The sequence below is a fragment of the Danio rerio genome, chromosome 16 (assembly GCF_052040795.2).
Source record: "Danio rerio strain M-AB ecotype USA chromosome 16, GRCz13ab, whole genome shotgun sequence".
Lineage (NCBI taxonomy): Eukaryota > Metazoa > Chordata > Actinopteri > Cypriniformes > Danionidae > Danio > Danio rerio.
Genome location: NC_141036.1, coordinates 47,420,001 through 47,437,713, shown reverse-complemented (window position 1 = coordinate 47,437,713; position 17,713 = coordinate 47,420,001). Strand labels below are relative to the sequence as shown.

The following is a 17,713-nucleotide window of genomic DNA, read 5'->3' as shown; positions in this document are numbered from 1 at the left end:
TGTAAATGAAAATGTTTTTGGTCTAACCAAGCAAGTACAAACAAATAAAAACAGCTGATAATGTGAATATTAGATTCACGGTAGCTCAGTGGGTAGCACTGTTGCCTCACCGCAAGAAGTCGCTGGTTTTAGCTTTGGCTGGGTCAGTTGGCATTTCTGTGTAAAGTTTGCATGTTCTCCTGGTGTTAGCGTGGGTTTCCTCCGGGTGCTCCGGTTTCCCCAACAGTCCAAAGACATGCACTATAGGTAAACTGCATGAACTAAATTGGCATAAGTGTATGAGTGAGTGTGTATAGGTGTTACCCAGTGGTGTGTTGGGGCTGGAAGGGCATCCGCTGCGTACATATTACCATATTTGGTGGTTCCTTCCACTTTGGCGACCCCTGATCAATTAAGAGATTAAGCCAAAGGAAAACAAATGAATGAATTTAAATATTAGAAAACTTGGCTATTGTGAATGACATGAGGGTGAATAAATTGGGTGAAATTATGATTTAATAAACACTGACGCAGTCATGCAAAGAAACTCTCTTTAATTTGTATTACTTGTTAAACACAACCAATAAATACGAAAGAGGAAACAGCATGCAGCTGACAGATTGTTGCTGCCGTCTTGCACAACACAAGTTAAGGCATTAATTTTCCTGACACTGCTGTACCTGGTGTAACACTGATCACGAAAAAAAAAAAAAACCCGGCCGACGTCACTACTACTTCACCAAAGCAGACGGTTAAGAAGTTGTTTGTCAGATAATAGCGTCATCTATTCGTGCTCGCCAGCAGCAAGTCTTTCAGAGTTTGTTTCAGTTTTCACATATGGCTTGATTTGCTGCTTTTCCTCCAAATGATAGTTAAACAAACTAGCAAAGTTAGTGCACTCGAATCCGTCTCAGTGTTTTTCATGAACGAAGGATGAGATGAAGCTTCTCATGTTGTTCTGTAGCAGCTTAATGATCTATTGGTTCTGTATGCGTTTCTTAAAGGGACAGTTCATCCAAAAAACAAATATATTGTCATTAACTCACTTGTTCAAAACCTAAGAGTTTCTTTGTGATATTTTAAAGAAATCTGGCAACCAGATGAATGAGGTCACTAACAGTTCGCACTTCCAGTGTTTTTTTTTGTTTTTTTTTCTACCGAGTAGAAATGGGTACCAAAAATCTTTTGTTTTCTGCGGATGTAAAAAAAAAACTTTTCTGGAACAACTTGAGAGTGAGTAAATGTTTATTTTTGGGTCAACTGTCCCTTTAAAAGAACACTTCATTTTCAAGTCCTCTAGAGTTAAATAGTTGATTTTTACTATTTCTGAATCCATTCGGTTGATCTATAGGTCTCGCAAGAACACTTTTAGCTTAGCTTAGCATAGATCATTAAATCAGATTAGACCATTAGCATCTTACTAAATTTTTTTTTTAGTTTTTCTATTTACAGCAGGAAAGTTCATTGTTGATTATTACACAAGAATAAGAGTATAGTTCCCACAGACATCAACCTAGAACATAGCAGTTTTTCATTTGTCTTCGTACGAGATGTAACTACAGAAGACTCGAGCTTTAAATAGGAAAATTATCAAAATTATTATTTTTTGAGCAAAATGCTAATGGTCTAATATTACACTTGAGACTGACCATTTTTAAATCAATTTGGCTGAGCTCCGGGTTTTGAGTACTTTTAGCTTAGCATAGATCATTGAATCAGATTAGACCATTAGCATCTCAAAAAAAAATGTTTTGATTTCCCCATTTATGGCAGAAAAGTTCCTTGATTAGCACACTAGAATAAGATTAAAGTTCCTACACCCATCAACCTAGAAAATAGCAACTTTTAAATTTTCATTTGTCTTCGTACACGATGTAACTACAGAAGACTTGAGCTTTAAATAGGAAAATTATCAAAATTATTATTATTTTTAGCAAAATGCTAATGGTCTAATCCTAGAGTTGAGATTGACAATTCTTAAATCAATTTGGCTGATCTATAGGTCTTGCGGTAGTACTTTTAGCTTAGCATCAATCATTGAATCAGATTAGACCACTAGCATCTCAAAAACAAAAAAAGTTTACAATTGTCTTATTTATGGCAGAAAAAGTTTCCTAAATGTTATGCCAGAATAAGAGTGTAGTATTTACACCCATCAACCTAGAAAACTTTTCAATGTTTATCTGTATTTATACCCGATGTAACTACAGAAGACTCAAGCCTTTAAAATAGGCTTGATATAGGCTAAAATAGAAATCATCTAAACTCTTTTAAATTAGAGCAAGATGCTAATGGTCTAATCCAATTCAATAATTTATGCTAAGCTAAGCTAAAATTACTCTCGCTAGACCTGGAGATGGGCTAAAAAATGTTAAAACCTTTTCTTTTTTTTTTTGAGCAAGATGCTAATGGTCTAATCCGATTCAATGATTTATGCTAAGCCTAAAGCACTTTCACCAGACCTGTAGATCAGCTAAATGGTTTCAAAAAACCAACTGAACGATTTAGCTCTTGGTGACTTGTAAAATGAGCCTATATTCAAAAGATAAAGTGGAGTGTTCCTTTAAATGTTCTTGATACGTCCCTAGTGCTTTTTATAAGGAGTTTTAATAATAATCCTATTTATGTCAGAAAAGTTCCTTGATTATTACATCAGAATAAGAGTATAGGTCCTACACGCATCAACCTAGAAAATAGCAACTTTTCATTCTTTATTTGTCTTAGTACACGATGTACCTACAGAAGACTCGAGCTTTAAATAGTAAAATTATTCCAAAACTTTTTTTGAGTAAGATGCTAATGGTCTAATCCGATTCATGATTTATGCTAAGCTAAAAGCGCTCTTGCCAGACCCGGAGATCGGCTAAATGGTTTCAAAAACGTTAAAACTAAACGGTTTAGGTCTTAGTGACTTGTAAGATGAGCCCATTTCCAACAGATAAAGTGGAGTGTTCCTTTAAATGTTCTTAATGCATCCCTAGTGCTTTCCAGAGGATCACCAGGATCTTTTTACAAAAAACATTTTGCTGCAAATAAAAATCATATCAAATTGACAGTATAATTAGCAATAACGTACATTAAAAAAAGAGAATCTATTTCCAAATGAAGCGTCCTTCATGTGACGTGTAGCGTTACAGCACATTATCATCTAGAGATACCTATTGGGATGTGGACACTAGGATGGGATTCACAACACATTCGATGAAGGGTATCAAAAAAACCAAAACGAGTCACTCAGGACGTATGAAATTCTGTACAGCCCAAGATTGCATATGTTGTCTCGTCTCATCCGTTTCTTCATGTCTCTCGTCTAGCTTTTTTCTTTTTAATGGGTTTGACGGACTCCAAGGTGTCGTCTGTTTTTTCTGGAGGAGAAAAGGCAGAAAGTGGTTTATGAACTTAAAGTCTTGGTTTTAGAATAGTAAATTTGATGAACTGAGTGGTTGTAAGCTCTGAGGTTGATTATGAATACTGCTGAACCCATCTGCTCACATTAATCTTTAAATCTTATTATTTAATACATTTTTAACAGGGATTTTTGCAGAAAAACTACATCGCCCATGAAGCTGTTAGGAACATTCCACCAATCAGAGTCGCAGTGAGAACAGATCCTTACTGCGTTATGAAAGTACATGTGTTTGGTGTACTTTGCAATGAACTTAAAACATTGTTACAATAGATAGAACAATTACATGATGATCACTAAATGGTTGAACATGCATAAAAACAATAGCAAAGTCTGTTACTCTTCTTCGAAAATGTCTTTGTTTTGGTCTGTAACTCCGCCCACAGCTAGTTTACCCAATTATATTTTGGCACTCTGTGTTGAAGTATTGAAATTATTTAAATGTACACGGCCTAAATGTATGCAGGCAGTGGTGGTGCTAGTTTAAATTGCACACTGGGTGAACCACCCCATACACCCCCAAAGCTACATACTGCACCTTTAAATTTGATTGTCATTTGCAATGCATCATGGGATTGCAGTTCCTTCCCTTATTAAAGGGAATCATCAAGTGCATGATCTTTGTCTTTTTGTGTAATTTTCAGGTACTACTATGAAAAGATTGTTGTTATTCACAATATTTTGGTGTGGTTTAGGGCAGTGTTTTTCAACCACATTCTTGAAGGACCACCAGCTCTGCACATTTTCCATGTCTCCTTAAGCAAGCACACCTGATTGAGACTGAAAGACCTGTAATTGGCATGACAGACAAAGGAGACATCTAAAACATGCATTGTTGGTGTTCCTCCAGGAATGTGGTTGAGAAACACTGGGTTAGTGCGAGTTAAAAAAAAAAACTCTAGGACAAACACTTCAAGAATCACTACCAAATAAATGTAAACACTGCTAGTTGTTCTGCGTGATGGTGGAACATACTCTGTGTTGGAGCAGGTTTGGATTTGTCGGTCGGCTCAGGTCCACTCTTTCTCTGTTGAGTCTGTACTGAGGCTGATGGTGCGACACGTGGAGCATCTTCAACACGTGCCTGCAGACATGACAACTTTAGCATCTCATTTTTTAACAAACAGCTAGATGAATATTTAAAAATGGAGCGCTCACCCCTGCTGTGGCAGCTGGGATGTTTACTGTTGCACTGGGTGTCACAGTCACAATGCTTTCTGCCTTCACCTGTGGCTGAATCAAACACAGATTCTCCATTATATTCACTGAAAAAGATCAGTTGTTGTTCTTTTCAATATAATTTCTGGTAATATATATCTCACCTGAGCAGAAGGTCCAGCGTCCTCAAGCTTCTTCTTCTTCTTTTTCTTCTTCTTAGCTTTACCGCTACCAGGGGTGCCAGATTCATCTTTATCCTTGTCATTATCAGATTCCTGACAAATGGAAAAAACATCCAGGTAAATAAATAATATTTTACAATTCTAGATTGTTTTTTTTTAATGTTACATTTTTGCAATTTTAGATTTGTGTTAAACAATTTATTTTTAAAGTTTGTAAGTATATATTTATGAAAACATTACATTTAATAATATGGACCCGTTTCACAATGCCAATATGACATGTTTAACGGTCATCCGCATCTTAAATCGTTTTGAAGCAGGGGCCCAAAATTTTTCCTATAAAAACCAAACTAGATTGAGGGCTGTGGGCCAAATAGATCCCAAACTGAATTACAATAAATCTACAATAAAAGGGGAATTTTCTCAATTTTTTTTGCTTTAAATTATAATAATTAATGCCTAGTTCAGACTGCATGATTTTAGCCCTGATTTTGACTCGCCGACAGGTTTTGAGAAATCGCAAACAAATGCCTGAAATCACAGGCAAATCGGTGCTCGTGCATGTGAGTGACAATCACACAGTGTGAACTACCAAAGACGCGATCTGAGATAATCACGTTGAGTTGCCAAATGTCTCACAGGCATCGGCATGCAGAATATCTGGACCTGCCGGCGATTCAAATCATGCTGGGTGAAATGAGTTTTGACTGAAAAATAACATAGCAAATGCCTACAGCCAATGAGAGAGCAGCATTCACGTGTGTGTGTGTGTACCTACCTGCAGGTCAGCGAGGGGTTGAGGGAGAAGTTAAAAGCGCGCATTTTCAGTTTATTTGGAAATGGAGAAAAGAAAACTAGTGTCTGTTTGACGTTTCATACAGAAAGCTAAAAAAGAAAGTTAAGGAGAAATTGCTAATTCCCTTCAAACCCAGGTGAGCAAATATGTACATTTTCTACCCTATTAAAGGCTTCTTTCTCGTTATGTAGTTAATAAACAAAAGATATTCGACGTGGTTTTGGCTGCGAGATGTAGTTTGGATAAAGTTGTCTGCGGGTCTTCCTATTGTAAAGTCATGCAGTGTGAACTCTCCTGTCGCCGATCCATCTTGCAGTGTAAACAAAGCAGTGACGCAACGCTAGCCCAGATAGTCATGCAGTGTGAAAAAATCCGACACATGACTATTTTAAAAATCATAGTCTGAACTAGGCATAATGCATTATCATTTTTAACACTTTATACTGAACTTATAACAGTACAATCATAAACAATCCCATTTATAACACAATGGAGCTCAATGCAGAATACACTAGTTGAGCTGCTCCTGCCTTCCCCTTGATTTGCTCGCAGATGACTTGTGGATTGTCCTCTATCTGTTAAGTGACCGTATTTACATTTTAAATGTCTGACTCACATCATTTAATTGTATCATTTAATTTCAGGTGGCTTTTTTTGTAGCTCAGCAATTAAACTAAGAAACAAAAGGTTACACTGAATTCAAAATGACGATCACGGTCAAAGGCAGTTGCCCCAACCACCTCCCCACCATTCTCCCTCTCAATTCAGATTTGGCCTGCGGGCCCTTCTTTGGGCATCTCTGATTTAAAGTATTTATTTTTTATATTTAATATATATTATTATTATTATTTTTTTTTTTTAGTTAGTACATTTTTATATGCATTTTAGTGTGTATTATATCTTCTTTGCATCAAATTACAAAAAACGAATTACCGTGTATGTAGAGTGAGTATATGGGCAGGACAATAAATTTGACGTTGATCTCTCTTCTGGCTGCCGTTATTTCTAACCACAATCAGTATATTTAAAAGTATAGTTTACCCAAAAGTTAAAGTTCATTTACCCACAACACAAAAGAAGACATCCTTAAGCATGATAACCACCAACATCCATACTATTGAAGCCAATGGGTACAGGTTTTCAAGCTGGTTTAATCTAAGTGAAGGGTGAGTAAATGATGGCAGAATCTTCATTTTTGCGTGATCAATCCATTTAAAGGGTCCAGTGAAATAAAGATATATTTTTGATGTTTGTATGAGTATAGGCCTTTTTTCACAGACGTTTAATTGCACATCCAGTACAGCAATAGTTTGTATAGACACTTCCGGCAGGCGCGATGGATATGCTAGCTTTCACTACCTCTTTGAAAACTGTGCCAACATTTACATCTGCAGATGTTTATCATGTTTGAGGACCGACATTCTATCACTCCACATTCTAAACTTAATAAAGGATATCATTTTTTTCATGAAAATTACTTTAAGAACAAAAGTAGGTGACGATCAATACATTAGCATGGTTAAGGAAAACATGATAAGTTACCGTATATGTTATTTATATTTGTGTGAAATGTACCTTTTATCATGGTGGAGGCTCAAGAACTGTTTCTAATCTATAAGGAATAATAAATATTTAAATACAGTGTCCCCCTCAATGTTGCTTCAGCCATTGTTGTTAAGACCAGAAACCGCTTTACACGACTAACGGTTCTTCCGTATTCCTATCCTGAATGCATGAAAAAGGCCTATTGTTAGTTTTAAGTATGTCTTTATGGTAGTGTGCTCTAAAACAATGACAAAATTCATGTTTAGAAGATATAGTTTGTCACTTCCGCCTAAATTGATCAGTTTTTTGACGTCACGTTCTCATAAAATTTTCTGACCAATCAAATGCGCTCTAGTGTCTACCATGCCCCACCCCCTTTAAGACGCTTCTCATTTGCTCTTCATTTGATGTGCTTGAGCTCAACCACTCTCACTGGCAGAGCTGTAATAAAAACAACACACTATTGGCTGCTTTTCTTAAAAGGGGAGGAGCTACTCAATGCCCCACCCTCTTCATGTTTAGGTTGAGATGACGTCAGACATCAAATAAAAATGCACTTCACATGACCTTTAAATGTAGAAAAGATTCTGAATTGTCACTGCAGGTTAAACCCTGATTTTGATTTCTTCTCATGATTATTTCAGATTTTAAAAAGTGCTTCCAGTGCACATCGGTCTGACCTGCAGAACTTCAGGGCCTGGTTGCTCCAGCGGTGCCGCGCTCACAGGCTGCTGCTCAATATAGTTCCCCCACTCCTCTGATGGAGCGTTCCAGTCACACGATGGGTCTGCAGATGAGCTTTCTGATGAACACAACAGCAACTATTAGTAAGTCTTAGCAACACTTTACATATGATAAGAGCATTTTTTGACATGTATATAAACTCATACTTATTCCGGACCACTCATCATCCACGGGCACAGCAGGCGGAGCGCTCCAACTTAGGTCAGGCACTGCAAATACAAATTACTACATGTTTTATTTTGTTTATAGACCAGGTTGTAGGATTTCAATGTAGTATGTGATGGCTCATGGTTCCAGGCTTAATACAAGCAGAGCAACATTATGTATATAGAAATGTGTAATTACCAGCAGGCAATCCACTGAATGAAACAGGAATATTAGGTCTATCCACAATAGTCCATGAACCTAAATTAAGAAATAATGCACATATTACAATTATTACAATTTAAAAGGGATAGTTCACACAAAATTGAAAATTATAGTCTTCTGATGAACACAAAAGATATTTTAAAGAATGTTGGAAACTGGCATTCAAAAATTTTTATAGTATATACACTACGCCAGTTACATAAGCACCAAATAATAACTTGACTTCTAGTTGATCATTTGTAAAAGTGGCAGAAAGTAGATTTTTCAGATTAATCATCTATTGATCTGCATCTCAATCATCGCAAATACTGCAGAAGACCTATTGGAACACATATGGACCAAAGATTCTCACAAAATCAGTCAAGTTTGGTGAAGTAAAAAATTATGGTTTGGGGTTACATTCAGTATGGGGGCATTCGAGAGATCTGCAACATCAACATGTTAAAGACATTGGTGCTGCCCATTACATTAAAAACCACAGGAGAGGGCAAATTCTATAGCAGGATAGCACTTCTTCTCATACTTCAACCTCCACATCAAAGTTCCTGAAAGCAAAGAAGGTTAAGAATTGACCATCCTAGTCCCCAGAGATTAACATTATTGAGCATGCCCAGGGTAAGATGGAGGAGGCCTTAAAGATGAATCTTGATGAACTCTGGGAGTCCTGCAAGAACGCTTTCTTTGCCATTCCCGATGACTTTATTAAAAAGTGATTCAAGTCATTGCAGAGATGTATGAATGCAGTCGTCCAAGCTCATGGGAGTCATACACAATATTCATTCTTTTCTCACTTCACTGTGACTTCATATTCTATACTGTACATTATTTCTGTTCAGTGACAAGACTTTTGTCTAAGCAAAGTCAGAGCTTACTGTCCTAATTAAACAATTAAAAATCAAGTCATGATCATATTTTATTTTGGTAAAATAAGCGTAATCTAGAGGCCTTTGCCACTTCTGACACCAAATGATAAACTAGAAGTCAAGTTATTATTTGTTCCTAAAACTTATTAGGCGACAATACTTTTGTCAGGTAGTGTATATATTTTTTTCATTTTGGATGTGGTTGATTACCAGTTTTCAATTATCTTACAAAGTTTGGAAACGCTTTAGAAGTACATTTATATTTTTGAGTGAACTACGTCTTTAATATTGAGACGTCTCTTTCTGGTGTTTCCAACAAATAAAATTGTGATTTTTTTTTTTTTTTTTTTTTTTTTTTTTTTTCTATTTTCATTTGCATAGAGAGCATAATAAATTCAAGTATCTCATCTACTTTTTCAAATAAACTGCAGGGAAAAACAAAATCAAAATGGGAGTAAAATAGTGTTTCATCATCATTTAGAGCAACAGAAATATATTAAAATACTTAATAAAATCTATAATGTGATTGACTGTATTTTAAATTATATGAGAATTTTTGCTAAAAAAAAAGGTTGGACCTAGTAATGAAGTAAAAGAAATGAAACCCCAAATTTACATAGTACTTATCAAATTGATAATGATCAATATTACAAAATAAAGAGGACAAGTGACCATAATCAGACCATAACTTTAAGGATAAACATATAAAAAATAAGATGCCAACATTAGCGAGAAACAAAAGATCTTGCACTTTTATTTAACAGCAGTTTTTTCCAGTACCTTCCATATCTTGTGGCCAGACAGATGGTTCGCTGGTCTGACGCTCAGTCGGGACGGTCATACTGGTCCAGCTTTCAGTCTGAACACTGGTCATATGAGAAGGAAGCTGCAGACCCAGATCACTCCAGCCAGAGCCATTTACAGTCAGCACTTCTTCCCAACACGGAGTCACTACAACACCACAGACAGGACACTCCGTTATTTATACATTCATGTGTGTACACACACACACACACTTATAATGTGTAATGTCAGCAACAACGACTATATTCATGGCAAAAACAGTTGAATTCAACATTTAACAGTATCTGGTCAATAAAACAATCACAAAATAAGACTATTTTTGTCTGAAATATCGTGAGCATTAAAGGTATATACCATTGAAGTCGGAGCTATTAGCCTTCCTGAATTATCAGCCCCCCTGTATATTTTTGTTTAACAGAAATAAAACTTTAACACATTTCTAAACATAATAGTTTTAATAACTCATTTCTAATAGCCAATTTCTTTTACCATTGCCATGATGACAGTACATAATATTTTACTAGATATTTTTCAAGATACTAGTATTCAGCTAAAAGTTTTTTTAAAGGCTTAACTAATTAGGTAAGTTAGGGTAATTAGGCAAATCATTGTATCACGATGGTTTGTTCTGTAGACAACCGCTCACTTCCTTGGTTAACTGACATTGAGGGTCAAGCCTGCCGCTCTTGGCTTGGGTCTCTTTTAGTTATTGCAGATGGTCTACCCAGTCTGAGCTGTAGATGACTTCATCATTAAGGTAAGCTGCAGACCACTCTTTACATCCCCTTAGCACTTGATCCATCAGCCGTTGGATTGTGGCTGGTGCCTGGCGAGCTACTGTGGTGCCGTGAGCAATTTGTGACTTGTCTGTGTACAATAGTGTGGTTGTACAGATGTCGTTTACTATTTATTTGTTACTTTTATTTTTGGTTATTGTGTTACTTTGCATGTGTTTTGGGTTATTTTGGTTTTTACTTTACATCAGCAAGTAGTGCCATAATTGTTTTTTCTGAAATTTTCTTGCATTACCATCCATCAAGACCCCACTACGAGCCTTCCTGGTTCATCAACCTCACAGGGTCTAATAATCTTGACCTCAAAATAAATCTTAACTCTTGATATTCAAGCTAAAATAAAACAAAGACTACTTTCTCCTGAAGAAAAAATATTATAGGAAATACTGTGAAACTTTTCCTTCCTCTGTTAAACATCATTTAGGAATTATTTGAAAAATAAAAAAATTCATAGGAGGGCGAATAATTTTGCCTTTAACTGTATATACGTAAAATAACAATAGTAGCAACAGTTATATATAATCTAAAGAATCTTTCAACTTACTATGTGATCATTGTTTTTATTATTATTTAGGAAGAAACCTTTTCAAAAATTTCCAAGTAGGTTTAATTGATATCAATGCAAAAATATGCTGTTTTGTTCATGCTAAAAGCATTGAAAAAATGGATTGGTTACCTTGAGGAATAACAGGGTCTTGTACAAAGGTTGCTTCAATTTCAGGTGGGTCAACTAAAACGTAGGGAAAGAGAATAGATTTGATAAAATTCTGCTGGTTAAAAAGTAGTCACTTGGAGAAATAGTTAAGCTAAATTAAAATATTACATGATGTGACATGGCACTTGTGTTTGTCATTTGCTGTGGATTAAAGACATTTGCTAATTAGGTAAGATCTTTATTTTGCTAATGACTTGCTAATGTTTCCATCCAAAGATGTGATCTAGATTTTTGCACAAAACTCAAATATTGCATAAAACATTTGTGAATAAAGCACGGTTTCCTTCCAGTGAGCCAAAAAAAAAAACTCATTTCAAAATGCACTTTAAAAATTATGAATGGAAGCATAGCTACATCTCGGATGGCCTGAGGATGATTATATTACCAGCACATTTTTTGTTGTTTTTGGGTGAAATATCCTTTTAATCCAGCAGTAAACATACCCTCCACTACTCTTTGGACCGGAGGTGTAGAAACAGCAGAGGTGACGGTAGTTTCTGCTTCTTCTAGGGTGGTTTGGAGCTGCTCCGTGGCACCGGAAGCTGCTGATGGTACCGGGCTGCCGGACTCGTCATCTGGAGCCTTGTCCTTCCGCCGCTGTTGACGCTTCTCTCGGTTACTGACCTTGGTCTCCCAGGTTCCTGCCAGATTTACCATCACACTCATGTTTCCGACCGCTGTATGCAAATAAATGCTGAGTCACAATTTATTTAGCACACACCTCTTGTGTACTATTTTACTCATTTGTGAACAACAGAACAAAAACATTAGCAACAAATAAATGCACTAAAAAAAGCTAAATAAATTCAGGTCATTCAGTAGTTTTATGTGCATTTGTATTTAGTTTATGCACATATACATCTTTATTTTTAAAATGAAAATTATTAATTATGAATGATTGCCTATTTATTCAAATGGAGCTGAAGGATTTTATTAGGCCTCCTGTTTATTTATTTATTTATTGCCACATCTGCAACTTATGGCTATTTCATGGCAAAATGGATTATACATGAAAATATTACATGATAAAAAGAATTCGTATTAAAATACACAGTTACTTATATAAATATATAAATTATAAGTAAATAAAATTCACACAAAAATGTATTCAAAGTTAAATATGATTTTTCAGTGAAGTTTTTGATAAATAATTTAAGATTCTTCCTGGTGGTACCTTTTTAAAATGTCCAAGTACTCTCCTTATAAAAAATTGTCTTATTGTATTTAAACTTCCACATTCCAACAAAATATGTTTTATTGTAAGAGCAGCCTGGCGGTAATTACATTTAGATGAGTCTTTGTTATTGAGTAAATACAAATGAATCAACCTAAAATGTCCAATTCGACATCTAGTATAGACAGTTTGATCATATTAAGCCTCCTGTTCAATTTCAATTATTCAAAAAAAATTTTTTTTGTATATTTCCCCAATTGATGTTTAAAGAGCCCCTAATTTGCATTAAAAATGTCATATTTAGGATTTGGGGGACTGCAACAACAAGTTGATCTGCATGCACAGTCAAAAAACACTTTCATTGTCTCATAATATACATTTATTTTTACCTAATTCCCATTTGATTCAGCGATTCATTTGTTCCCAAACCCCTCCTTAGCGCAATGCTAATCTGCGCTGATTGGTCCGATGACCCAGCATGTTGTAATTAGTCGACTGTGTTCAGCGTGAGACAGAGAAATGCCCACCACGGATTATCAACAATTTTGTAGTAGTCGGAGTGCAGAAGTGCATTAAAGCAATGCAGTTAAACACTAGCATATTATTATAAGTAAAAACAACGACACGCGTTCAGTATTAATCCACACAGTGGCAAAAGCTAAATTTTTCTGAAACTTGCTAATGGTGGCCATAGCAATGATTAACAGCAGTGGATCGCGAGCTCACAAACTCATTTAAATCAGTAAACAAATCGGCACACGTCACGTTTTTAACATGGTTTTAGATGCAATATGAGAATATAAAGAGTTAACCAGATATAGTACAAGCCGCGTGGAGCGGTTACAAGTGTAAAAAACACAATTGAATACATATTTGGCAAGCTAGAGAAAACGAGGCGGCAGCCATTTTAATTATATTTAAGTTACTTGCACTTTTGAAATTGAGGAGGAAACTGATCCATGAACTGTGTACTGATAAAGTTTCTGTCAAGCTCTGAAAAAGTCCCATACATCAATAGTCTTTTCTGATCCCTCTTTTAACAAACGGCTGACGAATGCCCCGTTGTAAGCGTGTAGATTCCTGAAGCACTCGTCAGAAAAATGACGGGAACACAGCACAAGGCTGGGGATATAATGCTGATGTATTTTTGCAGAAATAAACTTCAACGACTGACTCTTCACAGCATCATCCTTGGGTAGAAAAATAACCCTAACTTTACCCTAACACTTTAGAGCATAGCGTCTTTGCGGCATGATTCAACCGTTCCACTCGATTCAACCGATCCACTCTGAGTCGACTCTTTTATAAATTAATCAATAGTTTTAAACACGGTGCACTTTTATATTTAAGCCTTAGCTGGATATTCCACTTCACTTAGAGCTGTGTTACACACTGCATGGAAGGTCATTTTCAAAAACCCATAAACGGGGCTCTTTAAAAGAGAAAGTTTTCCCCCCTTTATTTTTTTCTTCTGGAGAAAGTGTTGTTTCTTTTAGTTTGGCTGGAATAGAAGTTTTCTTTCAAATGATTCAATTAATATTATTAGCCCTCTTAAGATTTTGTTTTTGAAAAAGGATATTAAGAGGAAAGAGGATATTAAAAGGAAGGTGTCTAAAGTTTAAAGTAACTAACATAAAGTCAAATTATGACAAAATGAAACCTGCATATCCTGATCATGAAATATATTAAATAAAAAGTGAGCACACTAAATCCTATAGTTAAAATTGCATATCATCAAATAATTATGCTCTAATATGCTGACAATTTGTGCTTTTTTTTTGGGTAACAAAAAACATTACTGTTACAATGAGAAACATTTTAATTAGCTAAATTACACACATTTTTTGCAAAGTAAATAAAGTACAGTATATTCAACGAGTATGTAAAAAAAAACAAATACACAATCAGTTACTTATCTAATAATAGGTATTTGATCTCTGTTAATTCTGTTAACTATTTATGAAGTGTAGGAATCGTATTAATCAAATTTCATAACGTACCTTCATCAGGCTCTTTGCCGTCAACAGATGTGGAGGACTTTTTCTCTTTTGCAGAAGCTTTTGTCTTTTTCTTATTCTTCTTTCCCTACAGTCAAAAGGAATCAGTATGAATGAATAACCATTTACATTTTTGCGTGAATTATCCTTTTAAATGTCAAAGAAAATGAAGCAGGGCATTTTATTACCTTGTCAGCCTTCACTTCTGCTAGTTCTTGATCATCTGCCGTTTTAACCTCCTCCTGTGGTTCAACAGCAAGTCCATTCCTCTGTGCTTTCTGTGAGACATTTCAAAAACAAACTTTTTAAAGGAAAGGCAATAGGACGGGTATCAATGTAATGCAATGTATGTATTTTTATTTATACAGCGCATTTATCATGTATGGCCATGCATCCAGAGCACTTCACAATTATGGGGGGTGCAGTGTGCAGCATCTACTTGGATGATGCGACGGCAGCCACAGGACAAGTGCGCTCACGACACACTAGCTATTGGTGGAGTGGAGAGACAGTGATTCAGCCAATTTGGTGGGAGGGCATGATGGGTAAGGGCCGATGGAGGGAGTTTGCCCAGGACAACAGGGTTACACTTTACGAGAAGTGCCATAGGGATGTTTAATGACCACAGAGTGTCATGACCTCGGTTTAACATTCCATCTGAAAGACTGCGCTCACTGACAGTATAGTGTCCCCTTCACTATACTGGGACATTAGGACTCACACAGACCACACGTTGAGCGCCCCCTGCTGGCCTCACTAACACCACTTCCAACAGCCCTAACAAACCTAGTTTTCCCATGTGGTCTACCATCCAGATACTGAACAGGCTTATCCCTGCTTAGCTTCAGTGAGTAACCGTTCTTGGCCTGCAGGGTGATATGGCTATTAATGCATGTAAAAAAATATTACCCATATCCATTGATGATATATTTTAATTCGTTTTGACAGGTGTTAAATAGATCATCTGAGAATAGAAAATGCTGTTTCAAATGTGAATGAATCATTGTTTTTAACAAACTCTTTTAAAGGGGACCTATTATGAAAAAAAAAGACTTTTTATAAGGGGTTTAAACAGTTGTGTGACAACAGTCTGTAAATATAACAAGTTTCTAGTAGTAAAAATGTTTTCTATTTTAATAGAATCTAATCACACTTGACAAAAAGTGACTTTATAACTCAGAATTGCGACTTTATAACTCAGAATTCTGACTTCATCATTTTTTTAAACATTGTATTTATTTGTTTTTTTATTTATGGAACGGGCTTCTATATACAAGCAAAACGATGACACTTGCAGGAAGTCAATCTTTTATGTCAGGGGTGTCCCACAAAGTTTAGCTACAACCCCAATTAGACACACCTGAACCAGTTACTTAAGCTTTTTCAAGGTATAGGGGAGAGTGGGAGACAAAGTAACACTTTTTGGTTTTGGTCAAATAATAAAGTAATGGGGTTAGACAAACCATTTGTTTTGTTTTTTTACCAACAACTCACAAGCCTCTCCTTCAAATGAGCACTGAAAGTATGATCGCCGGACCTATTGTTTCTGTTCAGTGTTGCCAAAAGTGCCAGGAGTAAAAATGTTACTATTTACCCCACCTGGAGAGCAAGTTGTGACAGATGAGGTTAGTTGTAACACATGATTATAAAGGCAGATTACACATAATTAATTTAAATCCAGTTTACTTTAAATAGTAGCTATATTTTCTCTGTGCCTAGCTCAATTAATTTTTTTATTGTACATAGCACAGTATGTTTATTTGTTTATTGGATAAACACATTTGGATTTATTTGGATTATTATCCATTATTATATAAATGCTTTTATTTGTAAAAAGTTTGTTGTAATATTGTATATTTGTCAATAAAAATATTTTTAAAATCATTTTATTTAAAGTTTGCAACATTACACTCGAAATTAAAAAAATATTGTGTTAGTTTAATTGGTGTCCAACAGTGTGTGGCTTAATTGTAACACCCTGTTACAACTAACCCCGCTCTGTCGTGTTTTCTTCAAAACTGGCAAATAGTCACTGTGTGTTTCTTACATCTTTCAAAATGGTTTCATCTTTTAGCCTAGAAGACGGTGATCACAACAATATAAGATTTCACGTTCATATTTCACAGATTTTTTTTAAATAAAAAAAATTGATTAATAAAAACTGTTTATGCTCCAAAAATGGTTTCTCCTGAGTTTCTCATCCAAATTTCGCCGAACTTTTTCAGTAATTGGCAGGAAGACATCTGCCGACACTATGGTGAAAACCTCGGAAGCATGCCATGGTTAACCCTGAGCAAATACCTTAAAACTTATTACATTTTACCCCGCATTACTTTGTGACCCGCGCTCCCCTACTTAAAATTTAGGGCGTTTGGACACCCCTGTTTTATATAAATGAATGAAAACAATTCAAGTCACCAGTGTCTGTCTTGTTAAACACAAAAGAAGAACATCTGAAGAATGTTGGAAACGAGTAGTAAACCACTTCCGTTGTATTTTTTTACTCAGTATACACATTAATGCTTAACAGTAACCAGCATTCTTTAAAATATATTTTGTGTTAGACAAGAAATAAAGAAAAGCATTACGGTTTGGAAGCAATAAAATGGTGAATTAACGTTAGTTGCCATTTTGGGTTAACTATACATTTATCCTGATGCGGCCGTGAACGACTCAATTATTTTTTTTTATATATATATATATATATATATGAAAACGATTCAATGACTCACTCGTCTCCACCTACAGGCACGTAACGACGACACCTGCAGCAAATGAATCGTTTACGTCAACGAATTCAAAAGAACCGAGTCACCAGAAATGATTCGAAATCCATCCCAGACAAGCGGTAAATATAGGCGCAAGTCAAACCTTCTCTGCATTCTTCTTTCTGTTCCTCCTCTTGGGCTCATCTGCCTTTTTCACCGGTTGCGCTGGACCCGTATTTTCGGCGGAGTCTCCGGTCTCTGTCCCTGTGAGTCTTTTGGAGAAACCGCGACAAACGGACACCCATAAGACCAGCAGGAGAACCAGACCTGCCCAGGCCGTTAAAAGCAGCAGCCATGGAGCGCAGAGATCAGGATTCAAGCCCAAGTCTATTCCCAGCTCAGACTTCAGATAGACGAGGCCGGTGGACAGGCTTTCTCTGACATATCCCGTCATCTGCTCCACATGCTGCGACGCGATC

The 17,713-nt window shown here is 36.0% G+C and overlaps 2 protein-coding genes across 8 annotated transcripts in view; one reads left to right on the top strand and one right to left on the bottom strand.

Moving 5' to 3' along the window:
- Positions 1 to 17,713, top strand: part of cep85 (centrosomal protein 85) — a 51,529-nt gene that overhangs the window by 2,490 nt on the left and 31,326 nt on the right. For both annotated transcript variants that reach the window (XM_087287708.2, XM_087287706.2), the window contains exons 2-4: positions 4,764 to 4,842; positions 7,711 to 7,893; positions 11,866 to 11,992. The gene's annotated coding sequence lies outside the window, so the exon portion shown is untranslated. The remainder of the gene's footprint in view (positions 1 to 4,763; positions 4,843 to 7,710; positions 7,894 to 11,865; positions 11,993 to 17,713) is intronic.
- Positions 517 to 17,713, bottom strand: part of mtdhb (metadherin b) — a 17,343-nt gene continuing 146 nt past the window's right edge. The window contains exons 1-14 of one of the 6 annotated variants that reach the window (XR_015511924.1): positions 17,398 to 17,713; positions 14,715 to 14,804; positions 14,530 to 14,614; positions 11,799 to 12,032; positions 11,317 to 11,370; positions 9,823 to 9,993; positions 8,156 to 8,215; positions 7,957 to 8,019; positions 7,747 to 7,868; positions 4,708 to 4,818; positions 4,544 to 4,618; positions 4,361 to 4,469; positions 1,808 to 3,344; positions 517 to 1,492 (exon numbers count right to left, since the gene is read on the bottom strand). The exon at positions 17,398 to 17,713 is cut by the window's right edge and continues 146 nt beyond it. Coding sequence is in view for 4 of the 6 variants with exons in the window: in XM_087287765.1 (XP_087143891.1) it covers positions 3,277 to 3,344; positions 4,361 to 4,469; positions 4,544 to 4,618; positions 4,708 to 4,818; positions 7,747 to 7,868; positions 7,957 to 8,019; positions 8,156 to 8,215; positions 9,823 to 9,993; positions 11,317 to 11,370; positions 11,799 to 12,032; positions 14,530 to 14,614; positions 14,715 to 14,804; positions 17,398 to 17,713 (1,558 nt within the window). In the remaining 2 variants the exon portion in view is untranslated. Of the gene's footprint in view, positions 3,345 to 4,360; positions 4,470 to 4,543; positions 4,619 to 4,707; positions 5,500 to 7,063; positions 7,869 to 7,956; positions 8,020 to 8,155; positions 8,216 to 9,822; positions 9,994 to 11,316; positions 11,371 to 11,798; positions 12,033 to 14,529; positions 14,615 to 14,714; positions 14,805 to 17,397 lie in introns of those variants that run through there. The other 5 variants (XM_087287765.1, XM_087287766.1, XM_087287767.1 and 2 more) reach the window with 5 other exon arrangements.